This window comes from Rhinopithecus roxellana, chromosome 5, assembly GCF_007565055.1.
Source record: "Rhinopithecus roxellana isolate Shanxi Qingling chromosome 5, ASM756505v1, whole genome shotgun sequence".
Lineage (NCBI taxonomy): Eukaryota > Metazoa > Chordata > Mammalia > Primates > Cercopithecidae > Rhinopithecus > Rhinopithecus roxellana.
In genome coordinates this window covers 99,813,527-99,831,076 of record NC_044553.1, presented here as the reverse complement: position 1 = coordinate 99,831,076, position 17,550 = coordinate 99,813,527, and the positions used below count along the sequence as shown (strand labels likewise).

Below are 17,550 nucleotides of genomic sequence, written 5' to 3'. Positions count from 1 at the left end.
GGAGTGAAGGAGAGTGTGTGTGTGTGTGTGCTGTTGCCTAAATGCCTAAGTACACTGAAGACCCTTGAGATACCTGAAGACTCTAGATTTTCAAATAGTACCATAGCACGTATTTTTTTCATTGTAAAGGGTAATAAGATGTAACAGACTTTCAGGTTCCTTTAGGCTCTTAATGAAAGTTATTACAGTTGTTCTTCATTATTTATAGAATCTGTATTTGTGAATTCACTTACTTGCTAAAATTTATTTGTAAATCAGATCAATACATGCAGAGCTTTTGCAGCCATTCATGAACACATTCCGAATGATGAAAAATTGGAGTTGCCCAATGTGCATGTTCCCAGCTGAGGTCAAACAAGGCGATGCTCTGCTTTCTTGTGTCAGCTCTCATTCTGCAAACAAGTGTCCTTTTACCGTATATTTGTACCTCATTTTTTACATTTTTATGCTTTTTGCTGGTGATTAAGCTGTTTTAAATGTCCCCTAAGCATAGTGCTGAACTGCTATGTGGTGTTTTGAAGCACAAGAAGGCTGTGATGTGTGTTACAGAGAAAATACATGTGTTAGATAACCTTTGTTTAGGCATGAAGTACAGTGCTTTTGGCTGTGAATTCAATGTCAGTAAATTAACAATATATGTTAAATAAGGTATCTTTAAACAGAAACACAGAAAAAACAAGGTTATATATTGGTTGGTTGATAAAATTGTTGTGACCAGAGGCTATAGCAGGAAGCTAACCCTGTATTACCCTTGGGAGCAGTGATCTAGTATTTGCTAATTTACAATTTATGGTGACTTTATGGAACGTAACTAGCACAAATAATGACAGTCTACTTTATATATTTGGAAACTGGTAGAGAGTACTAATGCTTCTTTGAGATCAGGATACTGGGTAGTGCTTGGCTCATTCACTGCCAAGTTCTATACTTCAGTCATGATTTGGACTCAGTTCACAATTAAAAAGTTGTTATTTGTTATGAACCTTTGGCCATTTGGGACTGCTCAGGGTATGCAAGAGAATAAACTTGACAAAATGGAAGAATTACAGTATAACCTCAGGGTTTTTCAGCCAGTGTACCTACGAGTGGGCCCTTCTTTTTAGGTTAGAATGAAAGGTATTAAAGTAAAACTTGGATATAAGTGATTGAGGTGAAAGAAATATTTTTGAGTGTATCTTTTGAATCAAAAAAGTATATGGTTGGTTATAGAATTTTGATGAGTAATGTTTAACATTTCAAAGAAAAGGTATTTTCTTTAGATTTTTAAAGGATAGGAAACTGAGTAGTATCCTAGTTGTGTGTGTTGTTCACATGATTTCATTCATTAGTTTGAAATTATTTTAAATTCCTAAAATATTTTACATTTCCTTCTTATATTTATGTTAAACTACTTGCTACTGAAATTCAGTGAATTATGCCATTGGTACTTCTTCAGAGTAAAATAATTGAGTTGATAGTACCAGTGAAATGTTAAATTTATATTCTTACTGCATATAGTATAATTTAAGTTCAGTCTAGATGTTGGCGTGATGTTTTTCATGACTGATATACCATTTTCCCAAATTTAATAGTGGAAACAAATGAAATGGTAGGACCTAGAAGCTTGATGTGTTACTTTTGTCTTTTTTTTGGGGGGATGAAATCTCGCTGCTATCCCCAGGCTGGAGTGCAGTGGCGCGATCTTGGCTCATTGCAACCTCCGCTTCCCGGGTTCACGCCATTCTCCTGCCTCAGCCTCCCGAGTAGCTGGGACTACAGGTGCCCGCCACCACACCCGGCTAATTTTTGTATTTTTAGGGGAGACGAGATTTCACCATGTTAGCCAGGCTGGTCTAAAACTCCTGACCTCATGATCTGCCTGCCTCAGCCTCTGAGAATGCTGGGACTATAGGCATGAGTCACTGCGCCCGGCCAAGATACAATATTTTTGAGTCATATCATCAGGTCTCCTTTCACAGTGTAATTTCTATTATTAATAGGCCCACCCAAATTCAATGGGAAGTTATATAGACCTCACCTTTTATCAGGAGGGGTGTCAAAGAATTTCTAGCTATCTTCAGTCTACATGGTCTGTAAAAGCACATCTCTCTTTCATATCCGTGCCCATCGCACTTTCGTGCTTTTCCTAAGGAGATGACGTCTTTTTTTTACAACGTCCATGAATGTGATTGACTTTAGGGAATGCTTTCTAAGCAATAGGTAATGTAGTGTGTAGAATACAAAACATTTACTGCCATGCTGCAAGACCTCTTCAGTCGTTTGTTTTGTTCCTTCTCAAAATTCATGACAGAGGGAAGTTACCCATTTAGGACTCCAAATGTGTTTTCCTGTGGTATTCAATAAATGTTTCTTGGGTGACCAAGGTTATTAATGATAGTACGTAAAATGAAACAACATGGGTGTTATAGCATAAAAGAGTCACTGCTTATGAGCTCTAGGCCTTGGTTTAATGATTTCTCTGTGCTTCATTTTCGTTTTTGTAAAATAGGAATAACTACAACCCTTCTTGTAGAGCTGTTGTGGTAATTAAATAATACATGCAAAAGTCTAAGAACAGTTTTTGGCACATACTAATGGCTCAATAAGTTATTATTAATAGAACTAGATGTAGTAAATAGGACTGCTACTACCACTGTTTACTTTGGGTTCATTGTAATTATAATTATGTGTGTGTGTGTGTGTGTGTGTGTATGCTCACCTGGAAGCCTAACACTAACCAATATAAAAATTAATGAAACACATTTTATTAATTGGTGACTTCTTACTAGCAAATGTCATGCTTGTTTATACGGAAAGACTTGATAAGTGATAGTCATAATAGTTTTTATTAAATATATCTTTGATCCTGTTTTTAAGATAAATTTATATAGAAAACTCCTGAAACTGTTAGTAGTTGTGTATTAGGCACAATGCTTTACAATTTCGGTTTTTAATATTAAATTTCACACCAGGAATGTTTATACAGGTACTTTTTTTTTCCTTGTAGGTAATGTTTTCAGTGGTATTTTAGAAATCATTTTATAGGAATCACCAGTTTTGATACAATTAAAAAGATAGAATTGATTATCTTATGACATGTATTAGGAGAATTAAAACATTTTTTGTTTTTAAGGAAATTAACAGTAGAGGAAAATTACCGGTTAGAGAAAGAAGAGAAACTTTCTAAAGTAGACGAAAAGATCAGCCATGCTACTGAAGAGCTGGAGACCTATAGGTATTAAATACGTTTTCCCGGTTTCTTTATTGGGATGGGAAGAGTATCAAAAAAACCCTAATGCCAGAAAAAATAATAAATGAAAATAGAAAACATTTTAAAATCTGACAAGTGGTACAGACAAAAAAAAAATATATTTTTGTCTCATCACTTTTCATTCAGATTTCTTGGTCAGCAATTATACAGAAAATATAAAAAGGAAAAATGTTTTTCTTTCAGGTTGTACGATTTTTAAAATCTCTCAAAGTTGATATGGACAATTCTATTTCATGTTAGTGTCAATATGAATAGATTTTAATTTTAAGGTCTTTCCTCATTGGTTCAAATGGAGAAGAATATATGTAATATTAGTGAATCAATAGGTGTGCCACAAAAAGAAGAGTGAGCCACAGAGCATTCTGAAGTATTTAAAAGACTATAAATCTAGATTTTACCTTGGTTTGATTTACTAGATCCCAGGAAATAGAAAATATAGAGAAAGAAAGGGGCAAGATTCAGCCGTATCCTGAATAGTTGTGATACTTCATTTTACCTCAGTAAGCTTGAGTTTTATCCAAAATAAGTTATCTTATTAGTCTCATAAAAGTAACAAGTAAAATTTTACTTCACAACGATTGCTAATTTCCTAGAATTCTGTTAAGACTACCCACATCTAGCTGGGTGCGGTAGCTCACGCCAGTAATCCCGACACTTTGGGAGGCCGAGGTGGGTGGATCACCTGAGGTCAGGAGTTCTGAGACCAGCCTGGCTAACATGATGAAACCCCATCTCTACTAAAAATACAAAAAAATTAGCCCGTCGTGGTGGCGGGCACCTGTAATCCCAGCTGCTCAGGAGACTGGGGCAGGAGAATCGCTTGAACCCTGGAGGCGAAGGTTGCAGTGAGCCGAGATTGCGCCACTGCACTCCATCTTGGGCAACAAGAGCGACACTCTGTTTAAAAAAAAAAAAAAAAATGACCACCAACATCTGAATGAATCTTCTAGGATCATTCTTCTTAAAAATAAAAACAACACAATATACCACGTAAATATTTGCTTGACTTGCGGTTTAGGTAAACTCAAGTAGTAGTATTATGTTGTAATCAATGTTAAAATTACTTTAGGAAAAAATTTACTGTAGAACCTCTCAGAGGTGATTATTTCTTAATGTGGAATTCTGGAGTTTTTTTTTTTTTAACATGAAATAGAGCATTCCGGGTTTTTTAATAAATATTTTTTAGTAGAGAGTATGTTCTGTCATTTCGTATTATATGTTAATAGTAGAATAATTACTCATTCCATTTAGAAAGCGAGCCAAAGATCTTGAAGAAGAATTGGAGAGAACTATTCATTCTTATCAAGGGCAGGTATATATATGTGTGTGTGTATATATATGTGTGTGTGTATAAATGAAAACAATTCTGGTTTGTTTGAATTGATGCAGGAATATAATTACCAGTTGTACACCTCTTTTGAGGTGTCGCATGTGGCTGTGGGACACTTCCCAGGAGCCAAAGATTCTGGGATAAGAAATCTTATTTAAAATTGCCATATTGGCTGGGTGCAGTGGCTCACGCCTGTAATCCCAGCACTTTGGGAAGCTGAAGTGGGTGGATCATTTGAGGTCAGGAGTTCGAGACCAGCCTGGCTAACATGGCAAAACCCTGTCTCTTCTAAAAAAAACAAAACAAAAACAAAAACAAAAGTTAGCCAGGTATGTTGACGCATGCTTGTAATCTCAGCTACTTGGGAGGGAGAGGCGGGAGAATCGCTTGAACCCTGGAGGCAGAGGTTGCAGTGAGCTGAGATTGTGTCACTTGCACTCCAGCCTGGGTGACAGACTGAGACTCCGTCTCAAAAAAATAAAATTGCCATATCTCCTGCTGCTTTGAGAAGGTAGAGTACATCACATAAACGTATATCAACAGTGGGGTCTCATACTGAGTCAGGCTAGTTATATGTTAACTGGCAATTCCTGTTGATTATTGCATAAAGTAAAAGTTTACTAGACAAAAAATGTAATTGTCTTTACATTCAGTTTTTGTTTTAAAATATAATAGATTATATATGAAAATTTGCTTTGAAAATGTTGCCTACTCTTCAGAGATGCTTGGGATATTTTTGAGTTGTGAGCTACATCATAGTGGTAGATATGAATGTCTTTTACTTAAGAAAAATAATTGTTAGTGGCATTTTAATTACTTTCTTTTTCAGATTATTTCCCATGAGAAAAAAGCACATGATAATTGGGTAAGTTTTAAATTTCCTTAAGTCTCTTTTGTCAAATTGTATTTTTTTTTTCAGAAGGTATGTTGCTTATTTAAATTAGATGAAAATATGGTATTCTAAAAAATCAGTTTCTTTTAATTTTACAAGTAGTGAAATTACGTTCCTTGTGAACTAAACAGTTTGTTCCAACACAGTTATTCAAAAAATTTGATTTTTCCTTCTTTGCTTTTATCACATTGCTTCTTTGAAAGGAGTTTATGCTCCATGGGGAAGGTGATATAATCATGGATTGATTGTTTCAGGGCACTAAATTGCCACTGATTAGTTGTGGACAAGGTACTTAAAATTCTTTGGGTCTATTTCCTCATTTGTGTAACGATGGGATTAGATTAAGTGATCTTCAAAGCCCCTTCTAGTTCTAAAAGTCAAAGTTCTGTTACCTGATTCTCAGTGTTGAATTACTGGGTACACATTAAGAAAAGGGTCATCATGAGAAATAGTGTATCAGTGCTCCAGAGGAACTGACTGTGTGGGGAAGTGATAAGGATGCAGATTTTGACTAATTATAAGAAAGACACTCTAACATATAGGACTGTTGTAATAACTGGCCTTTGTCACTAGGAGTCTTCAACAGTAGGCAGTTTGCACAGTGGGTGAATACATGGAGTCTGGAATTAGGCTGTCTTGGCTGGTGTCCTGGCTCCATCACCTATCATCAGTTTTCTTATCTGTAAGATAGAGATATCAATAGTACCTATTTCATAGGGTTATTGGGATGATTAAATTCATGTAAGGTTGTTGCCAAATGCCTGACACACAGTATACATTCAGTGAATGTTAACTGTTGTTATTGTTATAGTGAAACTTGGTAGATGTTTCTTAGACATGTTGGAGTGGAGATTCCCACCTAGGGTGAGAGATTAGATATGTTGAGAGGTATCTCACCTATTAGGTAGGGTGAGAGATTAGGTCCTCCTCAGTTGTAAGATTCTGTATGCTTTGGTATTGAGGGTTCAAATGAAAATTTGTTACTGAATTAAGCTGGGCTTGGAGATGAATTTGGTTAACCACTCCTCACCACTTGTAAAATACTTAGAAGTAGATTACTCTTTGAAGATGGAGAGGTCCACACACAGTCCCAGGGTAAGTTGGTAAGAAGGCTGTTTCTGGAAGGGCAGCAGGAACATCTTACAGATCTTAGAGGGACACTGACTTGTAAAGATTAGAATAAAAACCACAGACAACAATGGACAAGAAGGGAATATGCTGAGACCCAGAGGTAACAATTCCACATCCCTTCCTCACCCCTGCATATTTATTAAAGTCTCGTAAAGTAAAGGTTATCTCAGACGACATGGGTAGAGGCTACAAAGAGACAGTTAAGCAGTTGGATATACAGATCCAGGACAGCCAGATGACAACCTAGGATATATCTGTCCTCACGTGTTCTAGAACACAGGGCAGGCAGGAAAACCCAAGGAACCACAGGCTAAAGAATTATGTATCAGGAAGGTCACCTGGGAGAAGCTCCACAGACAAGGTGTGTTTTTAGCTGAATTGGGATTGGTAGAGGGAATGAAAGTGACACTGAGCAGTAGCTTGTCACACGCTCCAGAGCTGAGCTACCCACAGGAGCAGACTGGGGTCTGGGCAGAAGACAGTTAATAGGAGAGGCTCATATTAGTTTCTGAAAAGTCATGTGGTAACAGAGTTTAACTTGTTTTTTAGGGAAAAAGTGTTTGTTTCAAGGAACTAATCACCCAATCAGATAGAACCCAGACTGGCTGAGTTTAGAGTCCATGAGGCTCTGAATGTTTGACCCCAGGATGGATGGGGATGAGGACATGGCTCAAACTGTCAACTTTAGAGATTTGAGGGTGGGGGATAATAAAGTCTCAATTACAATAATAAAAAGATAGGATGTTTATTAAAATCTCTTGTGTTCTAGGCACTGTACTTAGCCTTTTACATACATTACTTGTTCAATCTACTCAGTAACTCTGTAAAGTAGGTATTATAATACAGATTTATAGATGAGGAAACAGCCTAAGGTCATATAACTAGAGGGTAAAGAGTAGATACAGAAATTCTGATCTTTCAGAGTCCAGATCTTACACTTTTTCTTACTTAAGTGATTATGATTTGTATACCATTGTTGTGATATATATATATATATATATTTTTTTTTTTAATTTAATGAGTGTTTATATTGACATGTTTATGCTTATGTTTTAAGTTTATATAAATGTATTTTTAAAATGTGTTATTTTCTTGAAGTTGGCAGCTCGGAATGCTGAAAGAAACCTCAATGATTTAAGGAAAGAAAATGCTCACAACAGACAAAAGTAAGTATGTTAGTGGGAACATTTAAAATTAGTTATTATTCTTACGTTATTTCATTAATTAGGTAATACTTTTATAAGGTTAAGTAAGAAAACTTACAGTGAATCCAGCATATCTCGTGAGATATCTATTAGTTTTAATAGGAATGTCTAGTTTTTTTTTGTTTGTTGAAGTACTTGTCCCAGGTCACTGAAGTGGCACTTGGAGGAAACTGTTAACAGATCCTTCTGCAAAAATTATAGCTAAAAAATTTCTTTAAACCAGTGTAGATGGATGGAGGTAAAAATGGATGGAAAGCGAAAGGATGAATCTCTCTGACATAGTAATGCCGAGAATATCAGCCTCTTTTAATGGATAAGTAGATAGGATAATATTCACTAATTTCTCTCATTTCCTGGTTTTGTAGTATTGGCTGACATTGTTTTACAATAAAATGAAACGTAGAATAAAAGTCTACAATATAGAATAGCAGGGAAGAGTAAGTGCTTTTCTATGAAGATTATAACAGTCTTCCTAGAATGTTATAATTTCTTGTTACAATGTACTGTTAACATTATCCAATATTAGTTTTCAGTCCTCTTGCTTGTCTTTTCTGGTCTCAGAAATTAAAATCAAATTATTAAATGTTTTATTTTATATCTCATGATTAAGAACTAGAAACAAGATTCTTTTAAAATGTCACATTTGTAGGGTAAAACGTTTACGAGTAAGATAGTAGGACAAATTAATGGGATTTCCAGTGTTATAACTGGAATCATGAGTGTCACATTACAATGGAAAGCATACATGACTCAAAGCCAGGAACTCTATGTCTTAATCCTGGCACTTTCGTTGTGAATAAATCATTTAAACTCCTAGCCTCAATTTCCTTAGTTGTAAAGTGATAGACTTGAACTGGTTGACCTTGGAGGACTCTTGTATTTCAAAAATTTGGATTCTGTGATACGGCACTCATGGTAGTCTAGTTTTGAAGAAGAAATAAAACAATTGTAAGGCTCCACAAAACATCACCATCCCTAGGGCAGCAAGAAACTGGTTACCCTAGTTAATAAGCAGTGGGAGATAAAAGTGTTTTGGTCAGAATAATAAATTTTAGAGGATCTGTTTGTTCTGTGTAGATATTAAGATAGTGAAGAGTAGCTTGTACTTGGTAGAGGCATTTTTTTCTTGTGGTGCTTCTCTTGGATGAGTAACTTAGAGATGTTTGTTCTTTATTTGCAGATTAACTGAAACAGAGTTTAAATTTGAACTTTTAGAAAAAGATCCTTATGCACTTGATGTTCCAAATACAGCATTTGGCAGAGGTAGTCTTTTTTTTTTTTTAACCCCTCATTTAAAATACATATTATATATATATATATATTGCACGTATAGTTTCTATTAGTGTAAGTTAATTAACACAGTTATTTATATAAATATTTTAGATTTTAGAACCAAGGTTCTAGTCTAAGCTTTCTCATAGACTCACAAGTTTCTAGGTTTTGTTTCCTGTGCAATAATGAAAATTATTGTTGCTTTTATTTCTCAGTGGGATTTTGTGAGATGATATATATTTAGTGCCTTGAGCTTGAAAAGCCAGGTGCTTGGCACATAGTAAGGTACTCATTAACAATTTTCTAGGAGATTGAATGAATAAGGAATGCTTACCTGGAATAGCATTGTGACTGTTTATATATTAACTATAGTTGGAATTTGCTTGTTTGATAATTAAAAAATAGTTTTTAATTATTTAAAAGTATTAATTTAAAATGTGGGGAAAACTCAATCTGAGTTTTGATTGCTTTAATTACCTTCAAGGGAGGACCAATTTTTTTTTTGTGTAAGATATATTTAATATTTCTGTCCATTGTTGAGTTAGGGTCTGCAATGATCTCAAACTATTGCAAACACTTTAAATTTTTTCATAATAATTTTGGTTGAATTGGAATGAAGCTTCTAAGGTAGTGAAAAATAAATATATATATAGGTAGAATTTCATTTTAATAACTTTGGAAAGTTATAAAAATCACTTTTGAGAGTAAAATTTCATTAAAATTAAAGTCTATTTCTACTTTTAAAAAATATTAGATTATTACGAATTTCAGGTAGTAAAGTTTGGATTGGGGTGAAGTATACAGAAGGATTTTTTTTTTTGTTTGAAGCCAACACAAAGTTTCAAGGAGGGTAGATAATGCTTTGATCTTTTCTTGTAGCTGGTTTGAATATTATACCAGCTACACTCATGTTTTACATTTAACATGTTTTAGAAATGTTATTTTGGTGGTTTTTGTTTGTATTTTGTTTTTGATTTTTGACTTTGGAAACAAAACCATTATTTGAGAGTGGTAAAGTTTGTAAAGTGGTAGGTGTCTTGGCTGTATAGATTATAGGTTAAGTGATTTATTTGATAAATTAGTATTTGTAAACTGACTTAGTGGTAATGAATCAAAAGTAAGTTGTAATCTTGTTTCAAAGTATTCTATGCATTTTTCTCCTCTTCATAATCTGAGCATTATTTAAACAATTCGTGGCCCAATACAGCCTACCTGGCCCTGATTTAAACTGAGTAATTCTGTGTTGCAACTCTCACTAGCTGAAATGTCCGGATGCATACTGCCAGTAAAAACAACCCCCCAAAAATCTAACTTTATGCTGCTATAATTCTAAAATATATCTCCAATATCCCTTCTTAATATAAATGATTGTTTAAGTGTATTAATTCCCAATAGGTTGATGTTTTTATTGGTTAAAGTGTCTGGTAGACAAATATTGAAAACACCAGGGTCTATATTTAATTCTGTTCTATATTAGCAAAATCAAAGGATACATTCAGGACATAGATTAAACTTAAATTGGCAATAGGATGACCTGATGGTAATTGTTGAAATGGGATTCTAACTCTATAGTGTAGCTAAGTGAAACTATGAATTTAAATATGCTGTTTTAATTATTCCAGAGCATTCCCCATATGGTCCCTCACCATTGGGTCGGCCTTCATCTGAAACGAGAGCTTTTCTCTCTCCTCCAACTTTGTTGGAGGGTCCACTCAGACTCTCACCTTTGCTTCCAGGGGGAGGAGGAAGAGGTATATTGTTTAAACATCTTTATTACTCTAGATTTCTTCCTTACTTTATATTTTCATTTCAACTTACCTTAAAAATGATCTGTAAAATAAACATTTGGAAAATACAGGCATTCCTTGCACTTATTGTAAATAACTTTTATTTGGAAAAGGATCTCTATGATATCTAATTTTGATGTATTTTTCTCTTAGAAACAGTGCTATATTAGATAACATTTTGATCAAGGACTTGATACGTATCTTTTTAAACCACATTTTTGACTTCTTAAAAACTATATATTACATGATGTAATATAAAATTTTATAAGACCACATGAAATAAAGTAACAGTATAACCTAGCATAAAATTATATATGTGTATGTATATATATGTAATTTTTTTTTTTTTTTTTTGAGACAGTTTTCGCTCTTGTTGCTCAGCTGGAGTGCAGTGGCGCGATCTCGGCTCGCTGCAACCTCTGCCTCCCAGGTTCAAACGATTCTCCTGCCTCAGCCTCCCAAGTAGCTGGGATTACAGGCACACGCCACCATTACTGGCTAATTTTTTTTGTATTTTTAGTAGAAACGGGTTTTGCCACGTTGGCTGGCCAGGCTGGTCTCGAACTTCTCACCTTAGGTGATCCACCCGCCTCAGCCTCCCAAAGTGCTGGGATTACAGGTGTGAACCACCATAAAACTATATTTTGATGAAACATTAGAATTTTGATGGGAACCTTTACTGTGGTCTACATCATTTGTTAATACACTGGGGGCCGGGCGTGTTGGCTCATGCCTGTAATCCCAGTATTTTGGGAGCTGAAGGGGACAGATCATGAGGTCAAGAGATCGAGACCATCCTGGCCAACATGGTGAAGCCCTGTCTTTACTAAAAATACAGAAATAAGCTGGGTGTGGTGGTGGGCGCCTGTAGTCCCAGCTACTCATGAGGCTGAAGCAGGAGAATTGCTTGAACCGAGAAGGCAGAGGTTGTAGTGAGCCAAGATAGTACCACTGCACTCCACCCTGGCAACAGAGCGAGACTCCATCTCAGAAAAGAAAAAAAAAAAAAACGTTGGGAAACCAAGCCACAGTTGTCCGCTGTCACCCCCTTGTATGTTGTTGAGAATTTCTGTAGGTACCTCAGGCCGAATCATTAGCTATTCTACATTTATCTCATCAGCATCGCCCTGGTGTTACAAAAGGCCCTATTACCTTTGAAAACTCCTGTGTACCTGGAGTTTTCCTTTTTTGATCTCTCACCATACTTTCTTTGTCAAGTTGCTTTAAAGTTTTCCCTTAATTTGTGTCGAAATTCAAAGATATAGAGCCCTATTTATTTCAAAATCAGAAGTCTTACATTTTCAGTTCCAAGTATGTGTTTTATAAGAGTTAATGGCATTCTTCACCAGTGAAACATTCCCACCCTTTGTATCAGTGATTTTACCAGATTGAATTTGAGATAAGAACATAAATTAATGAATCTAAACAAAAACACCAAATTAAATACAACAAATCAAAGTTCGTATACACAGATGGATATTACTCATCTAAATAGTAGGAAGTCTGTGTACTTGTTAGTTGAAGCTGCCATTATTCCAAATATTTTTGGAACTCTTCCTTTGGAATTGCCTTCAAAGAATATGAGAAAATCAACTTTCTACTCTGTGTTCATGAGATATTCTCCCTTTGCCCATATCCTGTTTGTATCCTCTTTCTCCACCCTCATTGTGCTTCACTTAGAACTGTTCCTGTCCACCTCCCAGTCCCCCCAGTAGATTGGGCCACAGCCTGGGGTCCCTACAGAGCCTTTGCTTGTGTTGATTTTGAACTGGAAGCTCCTAGGGAAAGGGACTGCCCTATAGACTGATACTTAGAGCCTTAGGGAGGCTTTGCATTGAGCACTTCAGGAAAGGGACTGATTTTGATATTAACATGTCTGCTGCAAGCTTAGGACTTAGTTATCTAAGTCCACTCCCACCCCTCCATTTTTTACCTTGACTTACATTAAGAAATTTATTTTATATCATGTCATATTGTATACCAACATAAATATGATTGAAATATAATTGAAACCAGCTACATGAAATAGTACTTACCATTACAGTTTTGATGCTTTCTTTTCAGTTTTATCCCGTTTCATTAATTTAATCTTAATTAGTATTATTTTTTAAACTTCACACATCACAAATGAATAGGAGCTAGCAGTCTGAAAAAACAGTGCCCTAGAAATAAGGGTATAATTGGCTAAACTGCAAACATGAATCACTGGAAATTGAATTACATAAGTCAAGGATTGCTTGTAGTCAGTTGAATATTTGGAATGATTAAAATTTACATTTGATTTCTCCTCTTTCCTCTCCTATTTAATTTAAACATACAGTGTGTTTAGATTATCTGCAAGGGTGTTTTACTATTTGTTTAAAAAGCTACAGAAGTTCTGGGTAAGTTGTCATCGGGTCTTACAGAGTTGATTTGAACTAAAACTTTCTGTGATCCACCAAAGGAGGATGGAGAGTACCTGTTGTTTTCCTTACTTTTATTATCTTTTTAATTTGAAGTTTGGGTGAGTGGTATATTTGAATAATATTGAGTACGAGTGAAACAATTTCTTCTTGGAGTAAATTGTATGTAACTTGGTTTGAATAGAAAACTTTAACCATTAGCATTTTTAGGTTTGTAATTTTCACTGGGTAGTCAGTTGACCTGTAACTTTGGTCTTCTGGAAGTAAGCAATCAGGAGGAAAAGCCTTTGAATGTCTCTTTTAAATATCTGTGCTTCATTCCAGATGAACTCTGCCTAACTGACAGCTTGCACATTTTCTGCTTTCCCAGCCTTCTTCTTCTAATGAGCTAATTATTAGGATGAAGAAGCGAGAAGGAAAGATTTGGGGAATCTGATAGAACGTATACTCATAAGGCAAAATGATAGTTTACCTCCTGATGTAAAAGTCAGTTGATCTGATTCTACTAAAGGGAGTAGATGGAAAATTTGTTTTAAAGATTACTATATATTAAACTTGAATGCTTATGCTGATTTGTACTAGTTACCAAGAAAAGTTAAAATTAATTTTGGTTTGTTCTCTTAAAGGAGGTACTGAAATAGAATAAGAATTTTTGTTAGACTTCTTTTTTTATTTTTTATTTTTTTGAGATAGAGTCTCACTGTGTTGCCCAGGCTGGAGTGCAGTGGCATGATCTCGGTTCACTGCAACCCCTTTCTCTCAGGTTCAAGCGATTCTTGTTCCTCAGCTTCCTGAGTAGCTGGGATTACAGGCATGTCCCACTACACCCAGCTAATTTTTGTATTTTCAGTAGAGATGGGGTTTCACCATGTTGGCCAGGCTGGTTTCGAACTCCTCACCTCAGGTGATCCACCCACCTCAGCCTCCCAGCGTGCTAGGGTTACAGGCATGAACCATTGCGCCTGGCTATTTTAGTTAGGCTTCTATTGAAAAAAAATTGTCCGCTGGGTGCAGTGGCTTACACCTATAATCCTAGTACTTTGGGAGGTCAAGGTGGTGGGACTGTTTGAGCCCAGGAGTTCGAGACCAGCCTGGGCAACACAGCAAAACCCTGTATCCACAAAAAATACAACAATTAGCGAAGTGTGGTGGCACATGCCTGTTGTCCCAGCTACTTGTAAGGCTGAGGTGGGAGAATTGCTTGAGCCCAGTAGGTGGAGGTTGCAGTGAGCTGAGAATCGCACCACTGCACTCCAGTCTAGGCAACAGAGTGAGACCTTGTCTCAGAAAAAGATTTTTTTTAAAGCTATTCCTTGAGAATAATAAGCTTTTGTTTCCTGGACAATACAATTTTGAGAAGACCCCCCTTTTCCCTCTCAATGACACATAAATGAGGTATTAATGTATTTTATTGAATGTTAAATTTTTTTTTTTTTTTGAGACGGAGTCTCGCTCTGTTGTCTAGACTAGAGTGCAGTGGCGCGATCTTGGCTAACTGCAAGCTCTGCCTTCCTGCTTCACGCCATTCTTCTGCCTCAGCCTCCCAAGTAACTGGGATTACAGGTGCCCGCCACCATGCCCGGCTAAGTTTTTGTATTTTTAGTAGAGATAGGGTTTCGCCATGTTAGCTAGGGTGATCTCGATCTCCTGATCTTGTGATCCGCCTGCCTCCATCTCCCAAAGTGCTGGGATTACAGGCATGAACCACCACGCCCGGCCAAAATTTTTTTATATTTGTCTTTTCCATTTTAACTGAATATGGGTTTTGTTTTTTGTTTTTTTTTGAGATGGGTTCTCACTCTGTCACCCAGGCTGGAGTGCAGTGGCACTATCTTGGCTCACTGCAACCTCCTCCTCCTGAGTTCAAGCCATTCTCCTGCCTCAGCCTCCCTCGTAGCTGGGATTACAGCACCTGCCACCATGCCCGGCTAATTTTTGTACTTTTAGTAGAGACAGGGTTTCACCACGTTGGCCAGGCTGGTCTTGAATTTCTGATCTCAGGTGATCCACCCTCCTTGGCCTCCCAAAGTGCTGGGATTACAGGCGTGAGCCACTGCGCCCCGCCCTGAATGTGGGTTTTTAATTAAGGTACTATCTTTTCTGTGGTCGTTAAGAAGGGAACTTTAAAATTACCACCCTTTATAAATGTAAACATACCAGATTTTCTTATCCAAAATGGATGTTAGCTCATTTAAAGTGATTATTTCAACAGTGCTGTTGTTTCTGAAACTATTATTTTAGACTTGTCTTCAGAACTTATGAATTCTCCTTTTGAATGTGAATTTGATATTTAGAAATTACTAAAAGCCATTTAGTGCCAATTTATCTGTTGTACATAATGTTTTAAATCAGGCTACTTAAAACCATTTTTGGGCAGAAGTATTTATCTTTTTTATCTTCTCATTGACTCCTAACACTATTCAGTGAATTTGGACAGAAGTAGAGAGTCATGTTTTAACTTTGAGATGCAATTTTTTACATGGCTCTTAAGTTAATCTGAGTGCATTTCCAAAAGAGTTTTTCTGAAAAATACTGTAAATAGTAGCAAAAATACTAAAATAGATATAGAACTGCTAAGATGACTGTTTTAAAGGGATCATGCTCATTTGGACTATTGACATATTAGTTTAAGCAGCAAAATCGTTTATATTTTTATTTAATCATTTATTTTTATACTTATTTTAAATATTTTATTTTTTATTTATTTTATATTTTTTATTTAATTATTTCTTATAATTAGTTTATAATTATCCTGTTACATCTGGCATAGGAATCATAGCAATTTACTTTCTATACCCTTATTTTTCAGACTTCATATTTATAACTTATGATTTAACCACTGATTTTATGTGTAAAACAAGCATATAAGACTTGTTAAGATGAAACAGATTTGTATGTTTTTTTCTTTAATTAGGCTCAAGAGGCCCAGGGAATCCTCTGGACCATCAGATTACCAATGAAAGAGGAGAATCAAGCTGTGATAGGCTAACCGATCCTCATAGGGCTCCCTCTGACACTGGGTCTCTGTCACCTCCATGGGAACAGGACCGTAGGATGATGTTTCCTCCACCAGGTATGTAAAGACAATAGTTATTATTTCTCTTTGAAAGGCAGCTGGGATGTGGAATACACAGGAATGGAAGAAGAGAGGAGTATATGTTTGTTTTCTCTTAGGAAATATCATCATACATTTTTGAAAACAACAATGATAAGTAATCTAAACAGAATGATTGGAGGTAATTGTTCATATTATAGAAAGCTGTTTTCTCCCTCAATGGAATGTTTTTATTGCTTTGTTGCTTATAGAGGTAATAATGCATGTTTACTTTAGAAAATCCAAACAACACAGAAATGTATAAAGAAGTGAAAAATCCCTTTTGTCATCTTAGTGTGTCCTTCCCAGAATTTAGTTGTAGGTATATATCTTTTAGAGATTTTTTTGGGTATACATTTATACACATAGCTATTCAAATTCTTTTAATCACTCTGTGCAGTTGTACCATTCACCCTCTTTTGTAATTGTCTTTTTTCACTGACCATTTTATCTTTCCAAAGTAAATATATTTACCAGAAGAGTGACAGCAGAATATCTTGAAATAAGATAATAACTGCTGTTCTAACAGCTGCATCATCTACATTAGGTATTTCTCCTGATGCTATCTTTCCCCTGGCCCCCTACCCCCAGACGGGCCCGGGTGTGTGATGTTCCTCTCTCTGTGCCCATATGTTCTCATTATTCAACTCCCACTTATGAGTGAGAACATGTGTTTGGTTTTCTGTTCCTGTATTAGTTTGCTGGGAATGATGGTTTCCAGCTTCATTCATGTCCCTGCAAAGGACATGAACTCATTCTTTTTTATGGCTGGATAGTATTCTGTGGTGTGTATGTGCCACATTGTCTTTATCCAGTCTGACATTGATGGGCATTTGGGTTGGTTCCAAGTCTTTACTATCGTGAGCAGTGCTGCAGTAAACATACTTGTGCATGTGTCTTTATAGTAGAATGATTTATAATGCTTTGGGTATATACCCAGTAATGGGATTGCTGGGTCAAATGGTATTTCTAGTTCTAGATCCTTGAGGAATCACTGCACTGTCTTCCACAATGGTTGAACTAACTTATGCTCCCACCAACAGTGTAAAGCGTTCGTATTTCTCCACATCGTCTCCAGCATCTGTTGTTTCCTTACTTTTTAATGATTGCCATTCTGACTGGCATGAGATGGTATCTCATTGTGGTTTTGATTTGCATTTCTGTAATGACCAGTGATGATGAGCTTT

General features: G+C 36.0%; 1 protein-coding gene across 1 annotated transcript in view; it reads left to right on the top strand.

The window, feature by feature from the left end:
• The window catches only part of LOC104656930 (melanoma inhibitory activity protein 2), an 82,642-nt gene that overhangs the window by 40,445 nt on the left and 24,647 nt on the right, over positions 1-17,550 (top strand). The window contains 7 exon segments of the mRNA XM_030930584.1: positions 3,113-3,214; positions 4,502-4,562; positions 5,410-5,445; positions 7,702-7,769; positions 8,989-9,071; positions 10,703-10,831; positions 16,184-16,342. Of these exon segments, the coding sequence (XP_030786444.1) occupies positions 3,113-3,214; positions 4,502-4,562; positions 5,410-5,445; positions 7,702-7,769; positions 8,989-9,071; positions 10,703-10,831; positions 16,184-16,342 (638 nt within the window).